Source organism: Brachyistius frenatus, unplaced genomic scaffold (genome assembly GCF_029030835.1).
Source record: "Brachyistius frenatus isolate BFR_SWC_R1_liver_20210118 unplaced genomic scaffold, ASM2903083v1 Contig_5, whole genome shotgun sequence".
NCBI lineage: Eukaryota > Metazoa > Chordata > Actinopteri > Embiotocidae > Brachyistius > Brachyistius frenatus.
Genome location: NW_027210604.1, coordinates 6,698,013 through 6,714,633, shown reverse-complemented (window position 1 = coordinate 6,714,633; position 16,621 = coordinate 6,698,013). Strand labels below are relative to the sequence as shown.

The 16,621-nt window shown below is 41.3% G+C and overlaps 2 protein-coding genes and 1 non-coding gene across 3 annotated transcripts; 1 reads left to right on the top strand and 2 right to left on the bottom strand.

The window, feature by feature from the left end:
- Positions 1 to 140: 140 nt before the first annotated feature.
- Positions 141 to 214, bottom strand: trnat-agu (transfer RNA threonine (anticodon AGU)). The gene has a single exon. It is a non-coding gene; the product is annotated as a tRNA-Thr (tRNA).
- Positions 215 to 394: 180 nt separating this feature from the next.
- Positions 395 to 6,081, bottom strand: LOC138634926 (homeobox protein SEBOX-like). The gene is made up of 3 exons (XM_069722157.1): positions 5,977 to 6,081; positions 1,167 to 1,304; positions 395 to 1,065 (listed from the first exon to the last, which is right to left on the bottom strand). Exons 1-3 carry the CDS (start codon positions 6,079 to 6,081, stop codon positions 454 to 456), a joined length of 855 nt encoding a protein of 284 aa, XP_069578258.1. The 3' UTR covers positions 395 to 453.
- aldh3a2b (aldehyde dehydrogenase 3 family, member A2b) lies at positions 6,051 to 15,840 on the top strand. The gene is made up of 11 exons (XM_069719284.1): positions 6,051 to 6,167; positions 7,676 to 7,838; positions 8,589 to 8,820; positions 10,582 to 10,667; positions 11,250 to 11,458; positions 11,620 to 11,737; positions 11,860 to 12,001; positions 12,160 to 12,326; positions 12,440 to 12,539; positions 14,449 to 14,687; positions 15,053 to 15,840. Exons 2-11 carry the CDS (start codon positions 7,677 to 7,679, stop codon positions 15,065 to 15,067), a joined length of 1,470 nt encoding a protein of 489 aa, XP_069575385.1. The 5' UTR covers positions 6,051 to 6,167; position 7,676; the 3' UTR covers positions 15,068 to 15,840.
- Positions 15,841 to 16,621: the final 781 nt, after the last annotated feature.

Here is a 16,621-nt window from a genome sequence, read left to right as displayed (position 1 = left end):
CGCGAAACAATTTTTCCTTGCTGTAATACTATGTTCCCGAAAACTGGGTTTTATAATGCAGCTGTAGTTATCAAAAATGAACAAAAAGTTCTACGTTTCTCAATGCAGAAAACTGAACCGATTAAAAAAAAAAAAAAAAAAGGCACCGCTGGGATTCGAACCCAGGATCTCCTGTTTACTAGACAGGCGCTTTAACCAACTAAGCCACGGCGCCACGTGACTTTAAAGGTTGACATTAGAGTTTAAGAATGGCACAGTAGATGTGAATATAATGTATATTCATTTATTTTCAAAGTTGTTATGATACTCTACAATATAGCTATAAATAACAATCTTCCAATAGTTCTGTGCATTTTTTATGAAAATTACCTTTCTTCAAGGGGCATACATACTGTGTTCAGTCTGTTTACAGCGTGGCCTTCGACAGGTAACTTTCTTCCACATCTCTATTAATCAGCCCAAAAGATAATCAATCATCGCCGCAGAAATGTCTAAATTCGACAGGTTGGAGTCGCCCATCAGGTCCTGCATGCACAGTTCGGACAGGTCGTCCATGGACCCATTGCTGGTGAAGCCCTGCTGGTCCAGCTCACTCTGGATGTTCTGCTCGGACACAGGACTCGCAGCACTGAGGCTGTTCACCGGCTGGGACCCCTGAGAATCTCCGAGGAAAGCCTTAAAATCTTCTGTCAAGTCCCATTCACCGAGCCCACAGTGTGGAGACATGCCTTGGTAGTGATCTGCGAACTCTGGGGTTTGGTAGTAATGATCTTGGGGAATTCCTGGGAGACCAGCTCCACGTGAGTAGGACGTAGACTGGTCAGGGGATGCAGAATGGCACTTGGCCTGGCTGGCCATGATTGCTGAGAGCCTGGTGGACTGAGGTAAACTTGGAGCAGGGTAACTTGGCGGGGACGGTATGCAGTGAGGGAAAGCAGAGGCCTGTGGAGGGCATGGCGGACCGGGTGGCGCAGCGTTAAGCAGCGGATAGAAGTAGTGTGTGGCGGCGTCTGTGGTAGGTTTCTTGCTCTTGAAGAAACGGGCGCGTCGGTTTTGAAACCAAACCTGTTGAAAAGAATGATTTGTGGTTAGATTATGTTTTAATTAAACACTCGAATGTTGTCCAAATTACGCATCTGAAGCCGTATCTGTATCATCAGTCGTACCTGAATTTTAGACTCCGGCAGTCCGGTTATAGAAGCAAGAGACTCCTTGATCTTAATGTCCGGATACTGGGTGACAGAGAAGGCCCTCTCCAGCTGGCTCAGCTGGGCCTTGCTGAATGTCGTGCGCTTCCGGCGGCGCTGCGTCTCGGAGCGGATCCTGCAAGGAGCATCATGGTGCACTACGGGGAGACAGCAAAAATATGAACTACTTTTCTGCTCTCTAAATGATAAGTATAGGAAATTTAGAAAAATAAATCCCGCCATTTGGAGAATGGTGAATATAGAGCGAGTTACAAGGATAACTAAAACTTAATTTTATTGTCGAGTCTGCAGATTTTGAAGCTGCCTAAAACAAGAGAAGATGCATTGTTGGCTCTTTGGCTATGATGTCAAGTATTCACTCACTTCTTTTGGAGTCCTGTGCGTAATCGTCCTTGTTGTTCGGGTCCAGGCATGCACCATGCCAGTAATGTCCCTCATGTAACGTCAGCATCTCAGAAACCTTACTGCCAGTAAAATCCAACCCGTTTGCCATCGTTCTCCACAGAGCTCAAACACAAGGCAGTATTGTCTTTCTTTACTGTGTCCCAGGTACGTCTGCTTGTGCAACCAGGCAGGAGAGAGTCTTTACACTCTGCTTGACAGACACAAAACGACCCCCCCTCCCCAGTGCGTCCCACCCACAAGAACATCTCAGTAGAAGTTGTCAGCCCTTGCAAACGCGTGCCTTTGAAGTGGTGCACACCTGTTAATGACTGTCCGCCTAATAGGTGTCTGTTTGATCCCCGATGGGCCCTTAATATGCCCGTTCAGCCGAGACTGAGTTTGTCACAACACATACCGGACATCTTCCGGACATTTAAATGATTCAAAAAAACAACAACAAAAAAACATTCACACCGCTTCGCTGAAGATGAAAGAATACAAAGAGTCATCATCCATTATCCAAAAACATGCACCTCCGGTCAGGTTACCTGGCGCCGCGCTAGTGGCAGCCTGCTGCAGCATCTCTCCCCTGAGAGCCCCCCTGCTGTAGTGAAGAAATTTCCCCTCGGGGATTAATAAAGTGTATAAAATCTAAAAAAATAAAAAAAAATCATATTTAATTCAAACTTGGTTTAGGCCGGTTGGATGTAGGATGGCTATGAGGCGCACGAGGTTCAGATGCAGACTTTCCTTAATATACGGCAGCTACTCCTCTAAGAGACAGATGGAATGAATGCATTTGTACTCTAAAGTAGGTAACGCAACAATCGTGTTTTTTTGACACTTCAGTCTGTGGCACATCCTCTCCTCCACAGCTCGCAGCCTCCTGGTGCGCACGAGAGGGGGGGGGGGGAAACAGCGTGTTTATACTGTTGGAAGTGTATTGAAGAGGCTGCTGGAGTGTCAAGGCTTCAGTCAGCTGTAATGTTTGGAGGTGACAAATCGGACTACTTTTTTGCCCTTCCTGATCGGGTGTGTTTCCAGACATCAAAACACCGGATAACACAACGTCCAATGCGCAGCCAATTCCCAGGCTAGTGCCAGACTCACAATGTCTCGGCCAACAACAACAAAACAAACAGTTTAATTTAATACTGTATATACTGTGGTATGTTCTTTTATAAGATGTGACAAACCAAAGAAAATACACAATAATATCAACATACACACAATCAAATAATGAAAAAAAAGGACAAAATAAATAATTCTCTTCATTTTACATGGATAGTGATCTGTGACCTAGGTACAGTGTTAGATCTACATCTTCTACGTAGCTTCACATACTTAGAAAACAAATTACGCTTTATGCTTGGACTTGTGTAAAGGATTGCATTGTAGCACAGTTTTAAACCGGGTCGCATGATGTCACAACGGTAAGCCAATTACCTCTGACCCCAAACCCTCAAATACTGTAGTCTGAGCTTGTGTAATGAAGCCTGTTGTATGTGATATATAGGCCACAGGCTATGTATTTTATGCCTACTTGGCATTGTTTATTGTAAAGGTAGCCTTAGTTAAAAAATTCAGTCTCATCGAGTATTTGTTGTTGGAGGCACGAGGAGCGTTAAATAATCCACTAGGCGGCAGTATTAGATTATTTGATAAATATGTGTATTGAGATATCGCTCTTTCTCTCTTTCTCTCTCTAATAATCATTTTATTGTAAACATTTGTTTCATTAAACTTTATAGTAAATACATTGAAATTATGAATACAATTTTGTTCTATTCATGCCTTTAACATAAACATTCTGTCAAATAATATAAATCAATCAATTCATGAATAAATATGGCTCAATGAGGTCTTTCAAAGTAATTTGTTCATTGTTTTCCACACTGTGAAATCATGTAATAGCACAACTTTTGCTATATATTCTATGCATATTATACATAAATGTTGGTGGATATGCAGCTCAGTATTATAACAGTATAAGGGGCCTACACATGCTCGATATGGACATGATGGTAAAGTTGAAAAATTAAAGGAAGCCAAATAAAGTGATATGTAACAAATACAGATGTGCAAGACATGTGGGTTCACCTGACTTCATGATCACAAGATTGCACTAAAATTCAACAAATGTGGGAGATTTTAGAGCAACTTGTTGAGTAGCCATTTGAATCAGCATCTTAAAAACACACAAAAATATATTTTCAGTGAACGGTCTACACCCCTGCGGTGGGGGTCAGAGAATCTATGACCTTTTTCTGTAATAAATGTGAGAAAAAAATAGAATAGAGGCGAAACACAACAGAGTTTTCGCTACAGTTAAGATGCATTTCTTTGCCAAACTTTGGTTTTTGAAAGTCTTTTACAGTTGATGTTGACCTGTTACTTTCTTTAATATTAACCAGTTTTACTAAAATGTCAGAGGTCAAATCACTTTTGAACATTTCCCCTGTCTTCTCACAGATTAGGAGCTTCTGCAGTGGCCTTCTTCATCTCAGTTTGGTTCAGTGGCTTGCTCTGTAGCCCCTCACGATAAAAAACACGCAATACACAAACTATCCTTTTCTCTCTCTGTGAATGCTTCTGTCTATACCTCACAAGTTCAGGTGTGCACACAGAGGACTGCTGCTCTTCTGTGTCCATACTCCTCTCTAAGAAATCAGGGTAGACACTCAGGTGTGAATGACACCATGCCCTCCTTTCCCTCACCTCCAAACCTCACCACCTCCCTCACAATACACAAACACCACTCCTCGGCTCCGTTTGATGTGAAAACTCCATCCACATTTCCTGTAAACCTGAGCGATTGTGGGCCCTGATCCACACGGTGCCTGGCTGAGCTCAAGGGGTTACACACCTCGCTACTGTCCCGTGCTGTAAAGGCCTTTTTGGATCTGAGAAATAGAAGCTGAGTGTGATTCCAGCTTGGCTGTGGATAAAAGAACAGCAGGCTTGCAGGGAGGGAAGGAGACATGATTTACTGCAGATATAATTACAAAAACATAGTTATTAAAGCTCAGGAGAAAAAAGGAAACTGAAATATTCTGTCTGCACTGCTAACAGCGCTGCTATCCAGCAGGTCGGTGTGACTTCAGCTGGGCTTCGGATGAAAGTGCAGAGGGCAGGGCTGGAAGGAGACATGATTTACTGCAGGTATAATTACAAAAACATAGTTATTAAAGCTCAGGAGAAAAAAGGAAACTGAAATATTCTGTCTGCACTGCTAACAGCGCTGCTATCCAGCAGGTCAGTGTGACTTCAGCTGGGCTTCGGATGAAAGTGCAGAGGGCAGGGCTGCAGAACAGAAAGTCCACGAAGAAAAAAATTGGGGAGTGTTTTATTCAGACAAATGAATCTGTTGCACAAAATGTAACATGAAATCACAAGAAAATACATAATATTATTAAACCTTATTCACAAAATGTCCAAACCTTTATGTCACTGAGTTTTTAAAGATGCAGAACTTTTAAACCTTTTTTCTTTCATTTGGGAGATTTTCTTACTTTATATAAAATAAAAAGAAGAAACAACATGTTCCCTGAGCATTCATAATTTAATGTGTCTATAAAGGCGTTTGTGATGAAGATCATAATTATGATAAAGGTCGGGAGCTGGTTTGTTTGTGGGAATGTGGTGTCCAGTTGGGTGCACCATCAGACTATCTAAGCTGCTTTACAAATTAAGATTTTGCATACAAAACACACGAAGAACTTTGGTGCTTGTTATAAATCAAACTAAAATTGTAGAACCAATCAGTCTGGTTGATTAAGTGATTATTCATTTTACTTTGAAACCATTTTGATAATTATGTATGTTTTAACGCAGAAATACGACAGATTTCCCAAACATTGAAAAAATATATATATTCAAATCATATTGAGGTTTAAACCAATGGATGTGAAGATGCCACTTTGTGTAAGAATGACTGGCATTTCTCTACTTTCCGATTTGATTTTTTTTTTACATATCAAATAATGAATCAATCAGTCAATGATCAGGAGATTTCAGCCCTATATAATTCAAATTAATCTCAACCAAGTACAACAATAAAATGCTACACATTAGTGCCTGAGCAATAATAATCTAATGTCACATGGGACATAATTAAGTAGCACAATTTAAATTTGAATAGGCCTACTTTAAGTTTGCTATATTTTCCTGGTTATACTTATTGCATAGTTTTACTGAAGTTTCAACACAGGACTTTTACTTGTAACTTATTTTACAGTGTTTCATTTCAGCAAATGGTCAGACTATATCCACAACAGACATTTCGGCCTATAATACCCACAAGTTTTGCAAGTCATAAAGCAAACACACTTTGACCTGATGATGGCGCTAGAGGTATTTCTGTGTGAACCATGAAGAGCCGTGCTGCAGCTGAGGGTGAGGCTGAAAACGGAGCCCGAGGCGGCTTGGTCCTGCCCCTGTGGGGGAGTGACCTAACGGGGAAGGAGGGCTGCCTCCGCTCCGCTGTCATTGTTGAGCTACGCTGCAGCCGGTTATCTCGCCACCAAGACGGAGAAAAAAAAGCTCGAGAAACTCACCGCAACTGAAATTGTAAAGGTAGGAAGGAAATAATACAGCTGTGAGATGTTTTCAGTCTGTAGTTTATGAAGCAACACGCAGAGACAGGCAGACAGCGAACAGAGGAACTGTGGAAACCAGCCGGTTAACTCTAGCCTCATTGTAAATAAATAACATAAAGGGAAGCAGATGAATACACCGGGGTGACAGATTAAAGAGTCCCGGGATCTGTTAAAGTTGTTTCGAAATGGTCGAGGTCCGCTATGAGGGATACCGGATGTTGTAGTCTCTCATTTGTGCAGCTTTAACTGGGACCCAGGAGCTGTGTTTGTCATATGGTGGTTTTCCCTACGCACTCGCATTACAACACATTCCCTGTTGGTACCAACAAAGAGCAGCACAGACAAAAAGCAGGATACCATTACATTCAAACTGCAGATCAGTAGAGATGTTTGGAGATGCATTATTCAGCTCTTTGACTGAAGTAAAATGATCAGTACCACAAAGTAAAAATAGCCTCATTTGACTGCATTTATATCATTCAAAAGTGATATATTATGCATCATGTACTTAAAGCTGTGCTTAATTACTGTATTATAACTTTTTTTTTTATAATATGAGGTGGAGCTCATTTTAACTGCTCTGCACTTAGGGTGTAAGAAAATATGGATACACTTGAGTATTGTGATATGTTCTGCGGTACTTCATCGATTTCTTTGCTCAGGTTGCACAGAAAACAGTGCTGTGATGTTGAATGGTACAGAGACGGTGTAAATGCAGATAAAACTGCTCTGATTGCACCAAAAACTTTTTTTTATGTTGATATTACAATGACATTTTTCTTAAAGTACTTTTTAATATTGTAATATATTGCCATGCTTACAGTATCACAATGTATTATATTGTGAACCCCTGTATCATGATATGTATCATATCACCAGACTCTTACCGTCACAGCTCTACTTTGCTTCCTGTTGGGTAGTTTTTATTTGTAACAACTGTTCATGGTATATAACTCATTACAGCTGGTCAGATCTTAAAACTTGAAATGTGTTAAATGTTAAATGTGAATACTTTCTGGTTCCTTTAATCCTCCATGATAACAAACTGAATATATTTTTGGTTGTGGGGATAAAAACAAGACATTTTAGCTGCTCCTTGGACTTTGAAAAACACTGGTCGATATTTTGTACCATCTTTTGGCAGTTTAAAGACCAATCGATTAGTTGCAGCCCCAGTACCAGACCAATATTTTACTATATTATATCAATATCATTCATAAGACTCAAATGTTTTAGTTTTTTGCTGCAGCTATAAACCATCTTTAATCCCAACAGAGCTTTTCTCTGTTTGTGAGGACGTGTCAGATGTGATGGATAATTGTTCAGAAGTGAAATAAAACTGTAGAATGACATGACATAAATAAATAGTTTTCACAAGATAATTTTCACAAGTCAAACGAAACTGTGACTTAACTTGTGTACCTTTTCATAGAGCACGTGGAACAGCAGACTAAATGCATCTTGTCCTTTTCATTTGGTTCGAAGGATGTCTCGGGAGCAGCAGGCCGTGGCTCGTGCCAGGAAAGCCTTCGAAACAGGCAGGTCCAAATGTGTCGAGTACCGGATCTACCAGCTGAAGAACCTGCAGCAGTTATTCACTGAGAAACAGAAACAGATTGCAGAAGCCGTAAAGAAAGATCTCAATAAGGTGAGTAGCGAGTCCAAAATACCTGATGTCCAATATACTGACTTGACTGGATTTCTTATATTAATCAAAATTTGCTTCTGTCTTTTGGCTGTTAGTGTTTTTGATGTGTAGAGAGTTTCTTGATTTGCAGGACATAAAGATAAGACTTAACTCCTGGACTTATTTTCATTGTTGTCCCTGGTGTTTACGCAGTTCACCAAATATTCAATAACTTCCCTTAATATTTATCAGATATAAGAACTAAAAAAACGGAGCCATACTAGTGTAAGCTAATAAAATATTTTCAGGACGCAAAGTAGGAAGAGATGGTAGAGTGGGGTTGCGCACTAATCGGAAGGTTGGTAGTTCGATCCCCAGCTCCTCCTGTCCACATGCTTAAGTGTCCTCGAGCAAGACAATGAACCCTAAATAGCTCCTGATGGTCTACCATCAGTGTGTGAATGTATTCCTGATGGACATTAGTGTGTGAATGGAAAAACCATGTTAAAGCGCTTTGAGACTGAAAGGTGATAAAGCACTATACAAGTACAGACCATTTAACAAAGTAAAAAAATGTCACATTCAGACATTCATTTGGTGATGGGCTTTATCAGCACTGTGTGAAGCCGTTGAGCAAAGGCCTTGACTGTAAGGGATGTTCAATTATATGTAAAAGTCCCACACTTTAGAACTTTCTTTGGCATCCAAACAGGATTTATAATAAAAACATACAGTGACCCTGAGCTATGAGTTCACTGTCTTCATCCTCAGAGCGAGGTGGGGACCCTGCTGTATGAGACTCTCGGGCTGGAGGGGGAGATCGACTTGGCCATCAGGAAGCTGAAGGAGTGGGCAGCCCCTCGGCCCGTGGAGAAGAACCTGCTGACCCTTTCCGACACCGTCTACATCCAGCCGGAGCCGCTGGGGGTGGTGCTAATCATCGGGGCCTGGAACTACCCCTGGGCCGTTACCATCCAGCCGCTCATTGGAGCCATCGCTGCCGGTAATGCTGTAGCATGTGTGTGTGATGTCATGGGTGTTCACATTTCAAGAGTTTATCATTTTAAGTGCGGAGACTTTTGCTGCCTACACACAACAAACCCACAACAACGGTGTCTCACTTGTGGAGGTCAGAGTGTAAACGTAGTTCTTTCTTATTCTTATTTCATTCTTCAGGCCTGCTGTCTTCTTGTCTTGTGATCATAACCGCTTCAGTTCCCTCTTTATCGAGGCGTTTCCCAACATTCTTTATTTTCCCTCAGCTGGTGATTAGCAGGTCAAAGGTCACTGTGTAAACTCTGTGCTACATTCAGTAAAGCAGAAGTTTTAAGATTAGCAAGAGATTCACAGTAATAAAAAAAAGAAAAAAGAAAGGCGTCATATAACATGGGTATTTATTTGGAACAAAGGTGATAATGTATTTTTTTGTATCCGGACGTTGTTGCGTTGTTCCTATCAGACAAGGAATGAATAATTAATCTCCGAAATCATGAGTGAATTTATGTATAATGAGAGAACTCATGTAGAATGAGATAATTAATCTCCGAGGTCGTGAGTGAACTCATGAATAATTCATTTCTCTAGCTCTAAAAGCTACCCTTAAATGACCACCCTGGGTTTGAGTGGAGGCTCTCAATCAAGTCTTGTGGGCTGAGCTCTGATCACTTTGTGATGCAAACCTCAGCGTGGAGAGTTTTCTTGTGACTGTTTAGCATGATACTGCAGTGTTTTCTACTTGTCCTCAGTGGTAGATTTACATGTTAATGCTACAGAGACGAGATGTAGGGGGGAAGCTTATTTATAATTAATTTGGATAAATCCGGTCTCTGAAACATTGAAGGCTGGAGGGTTAAGTCCTGCAGTAAGTGTTTGAACAGCCTAGACTGTGTCCTTTGCTCCAGCAGTATCAGATCTTACATAAGTACTCATGTCAGCCCAATGGGTCAGAAGTCTGTCTGCCAGATTAACACAATGCAGATCATAAAATGAAAGTTTTGGTCAAAGGCAAACTGTCAATACAATGACTAGACTCAGTTATTTAGGCTTATAACTTGGAAACATTTGAAATTTTGACCGCTCTAAAACATTAGTATACTTTCAGGTGTGCAAAAGATACCCGTTTTATGATAATACAAACACAAATGGGAGTTGTGACATGTAAAGTTGTGTTCATTCAAGTGGCACGTTAAAGTGTCTTGATAGTTGCAATAAAATAAAGTGCAGTTCAAAATAGCAACTTATAGATGCTGTCATTTTAATTCATTACCGAGAGAAATACTGTCATTTCAGCAAAAGTACACTGACTGATCTCAGTAAAGCAGATAGCCACAAACCACTGATAGAGTGCAACGAAGCAAATAGCAATTATCGTATCAATAAAAAGCCATGAAGGAGGAAACTGAAGCTGCCAACAGAGAAGAAGGTGAACAACCTGAGAGCAGATGAGTGAGTCACGGAAAACAGCTGAACTTTAGAAGGAGTCTGCAGTTTTATTTTTTCATCCCTGTCTTTAGCCACACAATAACATTATCTGTTTAATTATTATTTCTTTACAGGCCACTATTTTCCATTACAAACTAAGAGCTTCCCTGCTACTCCTATAAACATGTTTTGTCTTGAAATTGTTGTCTTGAGAAAATGGGACAAGCAGCATCAAAGAAAATGAATAAACATAGTTACATAAGTATTTAATAATATTTTGAATTTTGTGGAGGATGTCTTTCTGTCTGGTCATGTGTGCTGCTTTTGTCATTTACCTGTCCAGGTAATGCAGCGGTGGTGAAGCCCTCTGAGGTCTGTGTTCACACCGCTAAGCTCATGGAGGAAGTGCTGCCACTTTACATCGACAAAGTAAGGATAACACCAACATAACAAGACAGTGATATTGGTTAGTTGTATTATTTGCATCGTTGAACCTTTTAACTCCCCTCACTCACAAATGGGGACAATAACAACAGGCCTCAGTGACCGACAAAAAGTTACTAATGTGACATTTATCCACTTGGTTTTCGGGTTGTGTTTATAGTCCACATTAAACATTACATTATTTTTCTGTTGTGTACTGACACAGTATATCAGGCATTGAATCATTTTATTTCCTTTTTATTAATATATTCTTTTTTTCTGTGTAAAAAAAAAAAAAAAATCAGACAAAAACTTTTACAGGGACAGCTATACACACAAAGTCTCATAACATTGAACGCATTAAAGTAGTAAAGTGTTTGCTTGGCTTATGATATGCAAATAAACAGGAACCACTTTTATTTTTTTCTCTATTTCTTCTGCACATTATCTAAAAAAAAAAAAAGAAGATGAAAAGAGAACTGTCGTGCGTGCCTCAAAATCGAAACTTTCCATGTTCAACACAGACATGTCACTCGTTGTTTCAGCAACTCTGTCATACCTGAATGTGTGTCTTTCTCTGTGTGTCAGGAGCTTTATCCTGTAGTAACCGGAGGTGTGCCGGAGACCCAGGAGCTGCTGCGCCAGAGGTTCGATCACATCTTCTACACCGGCAACAGCATGGTGGGCAAACTGATCATGGCGGCTGCCGCCAAACACCTGACACCCGTCACTCTGGAGCTGGGCGGCAAGAGCCCCTGCTACATCGACAAGAACTGTGACATCAGCATAGCCTGCAGGTCAGAGGAATGTTTAGCATGAGTATTTCTTTAACACGCAGTCGCTCCGAATCTGAATTTAGCTTTGGACTTTCCATACGTCTTATTTTCATTGAAGCAACATTTTTAAATCCAATCTATGTAATGCCGTGTCTGGTCCTTCCTGACGTCCTCCTGCGTAGGCGTGTCGCCTGGGGAAAGTACACAAACTGTGGTCAGACCTGCATCGCTCCAGACTACATCCTTTGTGAGCCCGGCCTCCAGGACCGCGTCATCAACGAGGTCAAGAAGTCCATTCAGGTACCGAAGACCTGCAAACACAGTTCAAAGTGGAGAATCACAACGGCAGGAAAAAGTCATGATTCATATATTCTGTTGTAACGACTTATTGTGTAAGCTCCAAAATGTGCTGATTTTTGTAGGAGTTTTACACAGACAACCCAAAGACCTGCCCTGACTACGGACGCATCATCAACCAGCGTCACTTCAAGAGGATCATGACCATGCTGGAAGACAGCCACATCGCTGTCGGAGGAGACAACGATGAGTCAGACTGCTACATCGGTAATACTTCTGACAGCCACCAAGTTTTTCCATGAAAATCGATCAGGAAAACATCTGCTTGAAACTTAAAGCATTTTCAGGTTGTTGGGTTTTTTTTGTGTTTGTTTTCACGCTGTCATTTTACTCGATGATAACTCGTGTTTCTGTGTTGTGTTAAGCTCCCACAGTTCTGCGGGACGTGAAGCCAGAGGCGAAGGTGATGCAGGAGGAGATATTTGGACCTCTGCTTCCCATTTTGCCAGTCAGTGGCCTGGACGAAGCGATCAAGTTTATCAATAAGGGTGAGAAACCTCTGGCCCTCTACGTCTTCACGGCTGATGACAAGGTAGCCGACAGTGGACATCGCAAATCTGAAGTTGACAGATGACGACCAACATTTAGATCCAGACTGATAGTCATGATGATTTTTTTTTTTTTTTTTTTTTTAAATGTTTAAAGGTGATAAAGAGAATAAGAGACGAGACCTCCAGTGGAGGACTGCTGGCCAACGACTGCCTTGTACATTATTCTGTCAGCGCTCTGCCTTTTGGAGGTGTCGGTGAGTACATACGGGGAACAAACATGGTGCTACAAACGAGTTTTCCTGCTTTCTCTTTTGCTTGTTTATTCATTCAGCTTGCCCAGGGTATAAATTAGTGCATGTGCAGGTCTCACTTGGGCAAGCAAGGTGTGTTAGGGTGCCCTCTAGTGCTAGCCTGATGTTACCACACTCACTGAGTATTTGGGTCTTTTTATGCTTGATTTTTTTTTCAATTTTATACACTTTATTAATCCCCGAGGGGAAATTTCTTCACTACAGCAGGGGGGCTCTCAGGGGGGAGCTGCTGCAGCAGGCTGCTACTAGCGCGGCGCCAGGTAACCTGACCTGAGGTGCATGTTTTTGGATGATGGGAGGAAGCCGGAGAACCCGGAGAGAACCCACGCAAGCACAGGGAGAACATGCAAACTCCGCACAGAAAGGCCCAGGACCGGATTCGAACCCGGAACCTTTTTTTGCTGTGAGGTGACAGTGCTAACCACTGTCTCATTAAGCCTCATTAAGGATTGTTGCATCTTACTAGGCTTAGACTGCAGGTCAATTTGAAACTATCACAGCCAACTGGCATTAACCAGCAAGATGTAAACAACCGAGAACCCTTCCTCAATGTGAGCAAAGGGCAATGCCTTGTCAGTAATTGACCATTGTAGACTTTAAACACTTTTTTTTTCCTCGCAGTAGCTTCCTAGGTCTCTGCTAGAGTTGCTGCAAATGTTGGTATCGCTTTTTCAAGCTCTGTCATGCCGCCACTGTTGGAACTACATTTTGAAACAAACCCTTGACTTCACGTCCCAACACTCGGCCATGCCCACTGTGTTATTAGGTGGTGTTTACTAGGACCCAAATGCAGGCTCACAGACTTGGGTATCAGTTCCAAAATAGAGTCTTTATTCCAATCAACACAAAAACAAACAAACCAAAAGGTGGCACCTATCGTGTCCACTTGCTTCCAAGTCGGGAGGGCAACTCAACCGACAGATCCGGGGAGACACGGCTGGCAGGGCAGCTGGCAGACCAGCGGACAGGACCGCTGGAAGAAACAGAGTCAATCATCCTTCGAGTCGGGAGGGCAACTCCACCGACTGGTGACTCCGACAGGGAGCTCCGCAGGAGGACCGGGAACGGGACGGATGGGGGACGGACGGAGGACGGACGGGTGACTAACAAAAGAACCGACAACCAGAGGAGTGCAGGGGCAGGGTACATATAGTCCGGGGAGGGGATCAGGGAGATGCAGCACACCTGCAGGAGGTGATCCGGGGTGAGTGGCTGCATCTGCTGGGACCGGTGATGGGCGTGGCCACAGGAGGTGAGGAGAGGAGGACACAGAACAAGCAGACAGGGGACTGAGGGGACACGGGAGGAGAGGGGATCGGGGGCAAAACCGGACTCCTGACACACTGAACACTGATTGGTCCGCTCTTCAGTGTGGCTGACCAAACCTTCACGCGTACAGGGTTTTCAGACTCTAATAACAGCGAAGACTGTTTTGAGCAACAGGCAGGCAGAACCAAGTGAAGTCTAGTGTGCAAAAATGTAATATTTAAATGTTAAAAAGGTTAAATAACAGTTTTTAAAGCAAGACACATCCCTGTGCTTATTCACATCAGGCTTAAAAAGACCAAACAGTTTGATTTTTCTTTTATAAAGCCTAATATATACAAACCATGGATACAGTGCAACTATTTTAGATGCAACTTTTAAGACTGATTTCAAACTCTTGAGACATGCTAGTTCACAAGCTATTTTTCATATAAAGCAGAACGTTTGCAGCCTACACTCAAATACTATCATCCAAAGACCTTTAGACAATGCAAACAGGGCTAATGGAACATTTACAGGCCCATTAAACTAAAAGCCAATGTCTGTCTACACAGTCAAATCATCTCCTTCTATATCTCATGTACAGGGAACAGCGGTATGGGCTGCTACCACGGCAAGTTCACTTTTGACCAGCTGAGCCACAAGCGTGGTTGTCTCATCAAAAAGCTGAACATGGAAGGGGTGAACAGCATGCGCTACCCACCTCACACCCCCAAGAAACTGGGCTGGGCGCGGTTCTTCATCCTGAATACCGTAGACCTGGGCTGGATGGGGCGCATGGCGCTCTTAGCTTTGCTGGCTGTGGTGACTGCGGTTGTGCTACAGGTGAGTCATGGATGACGAGAGAAACTGAAACGGCTACATTTCAGAAAAAACACGATTGTCGATTTGACTCCACTAAATCTAACTGACAGTTACATTTGTATGAATTTCAATGCCGGACATTCACTTTTAATGGAGGATTTTACACTGGGGTATCTCTGCAGTTACACCTCTGCCCTCTGCAGCTGGCAGAAATGCATTTATCTTCATCTCCGTGTTGATACACAACACAGGATTCAAACAAGAGATTAAAACTCTTCACTGCTTAACCCTGAAAATCTTGTCAGTCATTTTGGAAGCAATATGAGAGCAGAGCAAGAGAGAGAGATGAAAGAAAAGCATCTTACTGCATCTCTTTTATTTTCCAGAATTATCTCTTTTGAAGACATCCCGCAACAGAAAGTCTGCCGTTTCCTTCAGTCTCTGAGAGGAGAAGAGAGCAGCTTGAATGTCATCACGTCACATCCACAAGATTCTAGATAATTCAAATCAGCACCTGCAATAATACGGCGGGTGTTTCCGGTTTTGCCTTAATCCATTTTCGATCTCAATAACGGTGTGAGAAGTGTCATGAAGTAAGCAACTTATTATCATAAAGGTAATTATTTATTCTCATGTATGGCTCTTACATTTGTATTCCGCATTACTATGTTCCCGTTTAACCTGTTCTATCAGGATTGCATATAAAATAATTTTTAGACACTTTATAACATAAAAAAAAAATGTTACGGGTGATTTTTAATGAAGTAAGAATATGTGTAAAGCTACTGCATGATTTGCAGTATGATTTAAGGAACAATGACTGTTTACTTGAAGGGCAGGAGAGATGAAGTTAGTCCATTTTATTCATTAATCAGTTGTTTGTTTGCCTGCTGACGGCAGTGAAGAAGACAACATGTCCGGTCTGTCATTTCAATATTTGGCTCCAAGTTTTTCATTTTCTTTGAGTTGGCGTCAACCGGATAATGTGAAGGATGTTTTTTTAATTTTTTTATTATTCTTCTAAAACACAGAATGCCTGTAACAAACTTAAGTAACCTTGTTAACTATTTTATAATCAGTTTGAACAACAGTGGTTTCTAAATGTTTTTTTTAGTTGAGTTTTGAATAAATCTATTTCTACATTAATATTGAAATAAATCTACTCCTACATATATCAGTTTGTGATTTGATTGATTTTTTATTATATAATACCATATTATGTATAAATTATTATGCTGGTTTTCTGCAACTAACCATGTTCTCTCCTGTTATATTCACAATTCAATAGTCTACAGTAAAATTATTAGATATACACAATTACGTTGACTAATCTGCATCATTTAGCAGTTTGTATACAAGATGTTAATCTGCGTTCTCACAATAACACAAACCAAAGAACTCCCACAACAACTGCTGATACATACTTCACCTTTTGGCATATCAGTTCGTCCAATCCCAATCAAGATCAATTTTACAGTTAAGGTGCACCTCATTATTTAGTTACCAAATCTAAGAAACAGAACAATCACAAAATAAATCTCTTCTTACAATATTAATGTACTTGTGTTTTTATACTGACAGGAAGTTAAAGATTTGCAAGAGTGTAATTTGGGAACAATTCTGCTGATTTTAAATTAAGAAAACTATGAAAGAAAAAACAGAGAATAGGCCCTGATCACAGCAGACTTTTTGACTTGTCAGAGTGGGGAAAGCGCTGGTAGAATTAAAAACATTTCATTAAGGGACCTGTGCAATATTTGCAGTGAGAAAATCCCCAAATATTTTTATTTTTTTTGCCACTTTTGAATGTGTGATGATTGCACTACACAATCGAGATTTGCATTCATGGGACTGTGACAGCTTTAAGTCTGATAGAGCAGGAAGTAAAAATAAAATTAAAAAAACAGTATCTGGATTTACCACCAGGTGTCTGTCTTTCCTATTTCAAACACCTG

Coding starts and splice junctions, on each gene's coding strand:
- LOC138634926 (XM_069722157.1), bottom strand. CDS start 6,081: ATGACAGCGGAGCGGAGGCAGCCCTCCTTCCCCGTTAGGTCACTCCCC. Junction 1,305..5,976: donor CAGCCTCACCCTCAGCTGCA/GCACGGCTCTTC, acceptor TCCGAGACGCAG/CGCCGCCGGAAGCGCACGAC. Junction 1,066..1,166: donor TGCCGGAGTCTAAAATTCAG/GTACGACTGATG, acceptor TCTTTTCAACAG/GTTTGGTTTCAAAACCGACG.
- aldh3a2b (XM_069719284.1), top strand. CDS start 7,677: ATGTCTCGGGAGCAGCAGGCCGTGGCTCGTGCCAGGAAAGCCTTCGAA. Junction 11,459..11,619: donor GACATCAGCATAGCCTGCAG/GTCAGAGGAATG, acceptor CCTCCTGCGTAG/GCGTGTCGCCTGGGGAAAGT. Junction 11,738..11,859: donor AGGTCAAGAAGTCCATTCAG/GTACCGAAGACC, acceptor TGATTTTTGTAG/GAGTTTTACACAGACAACCC.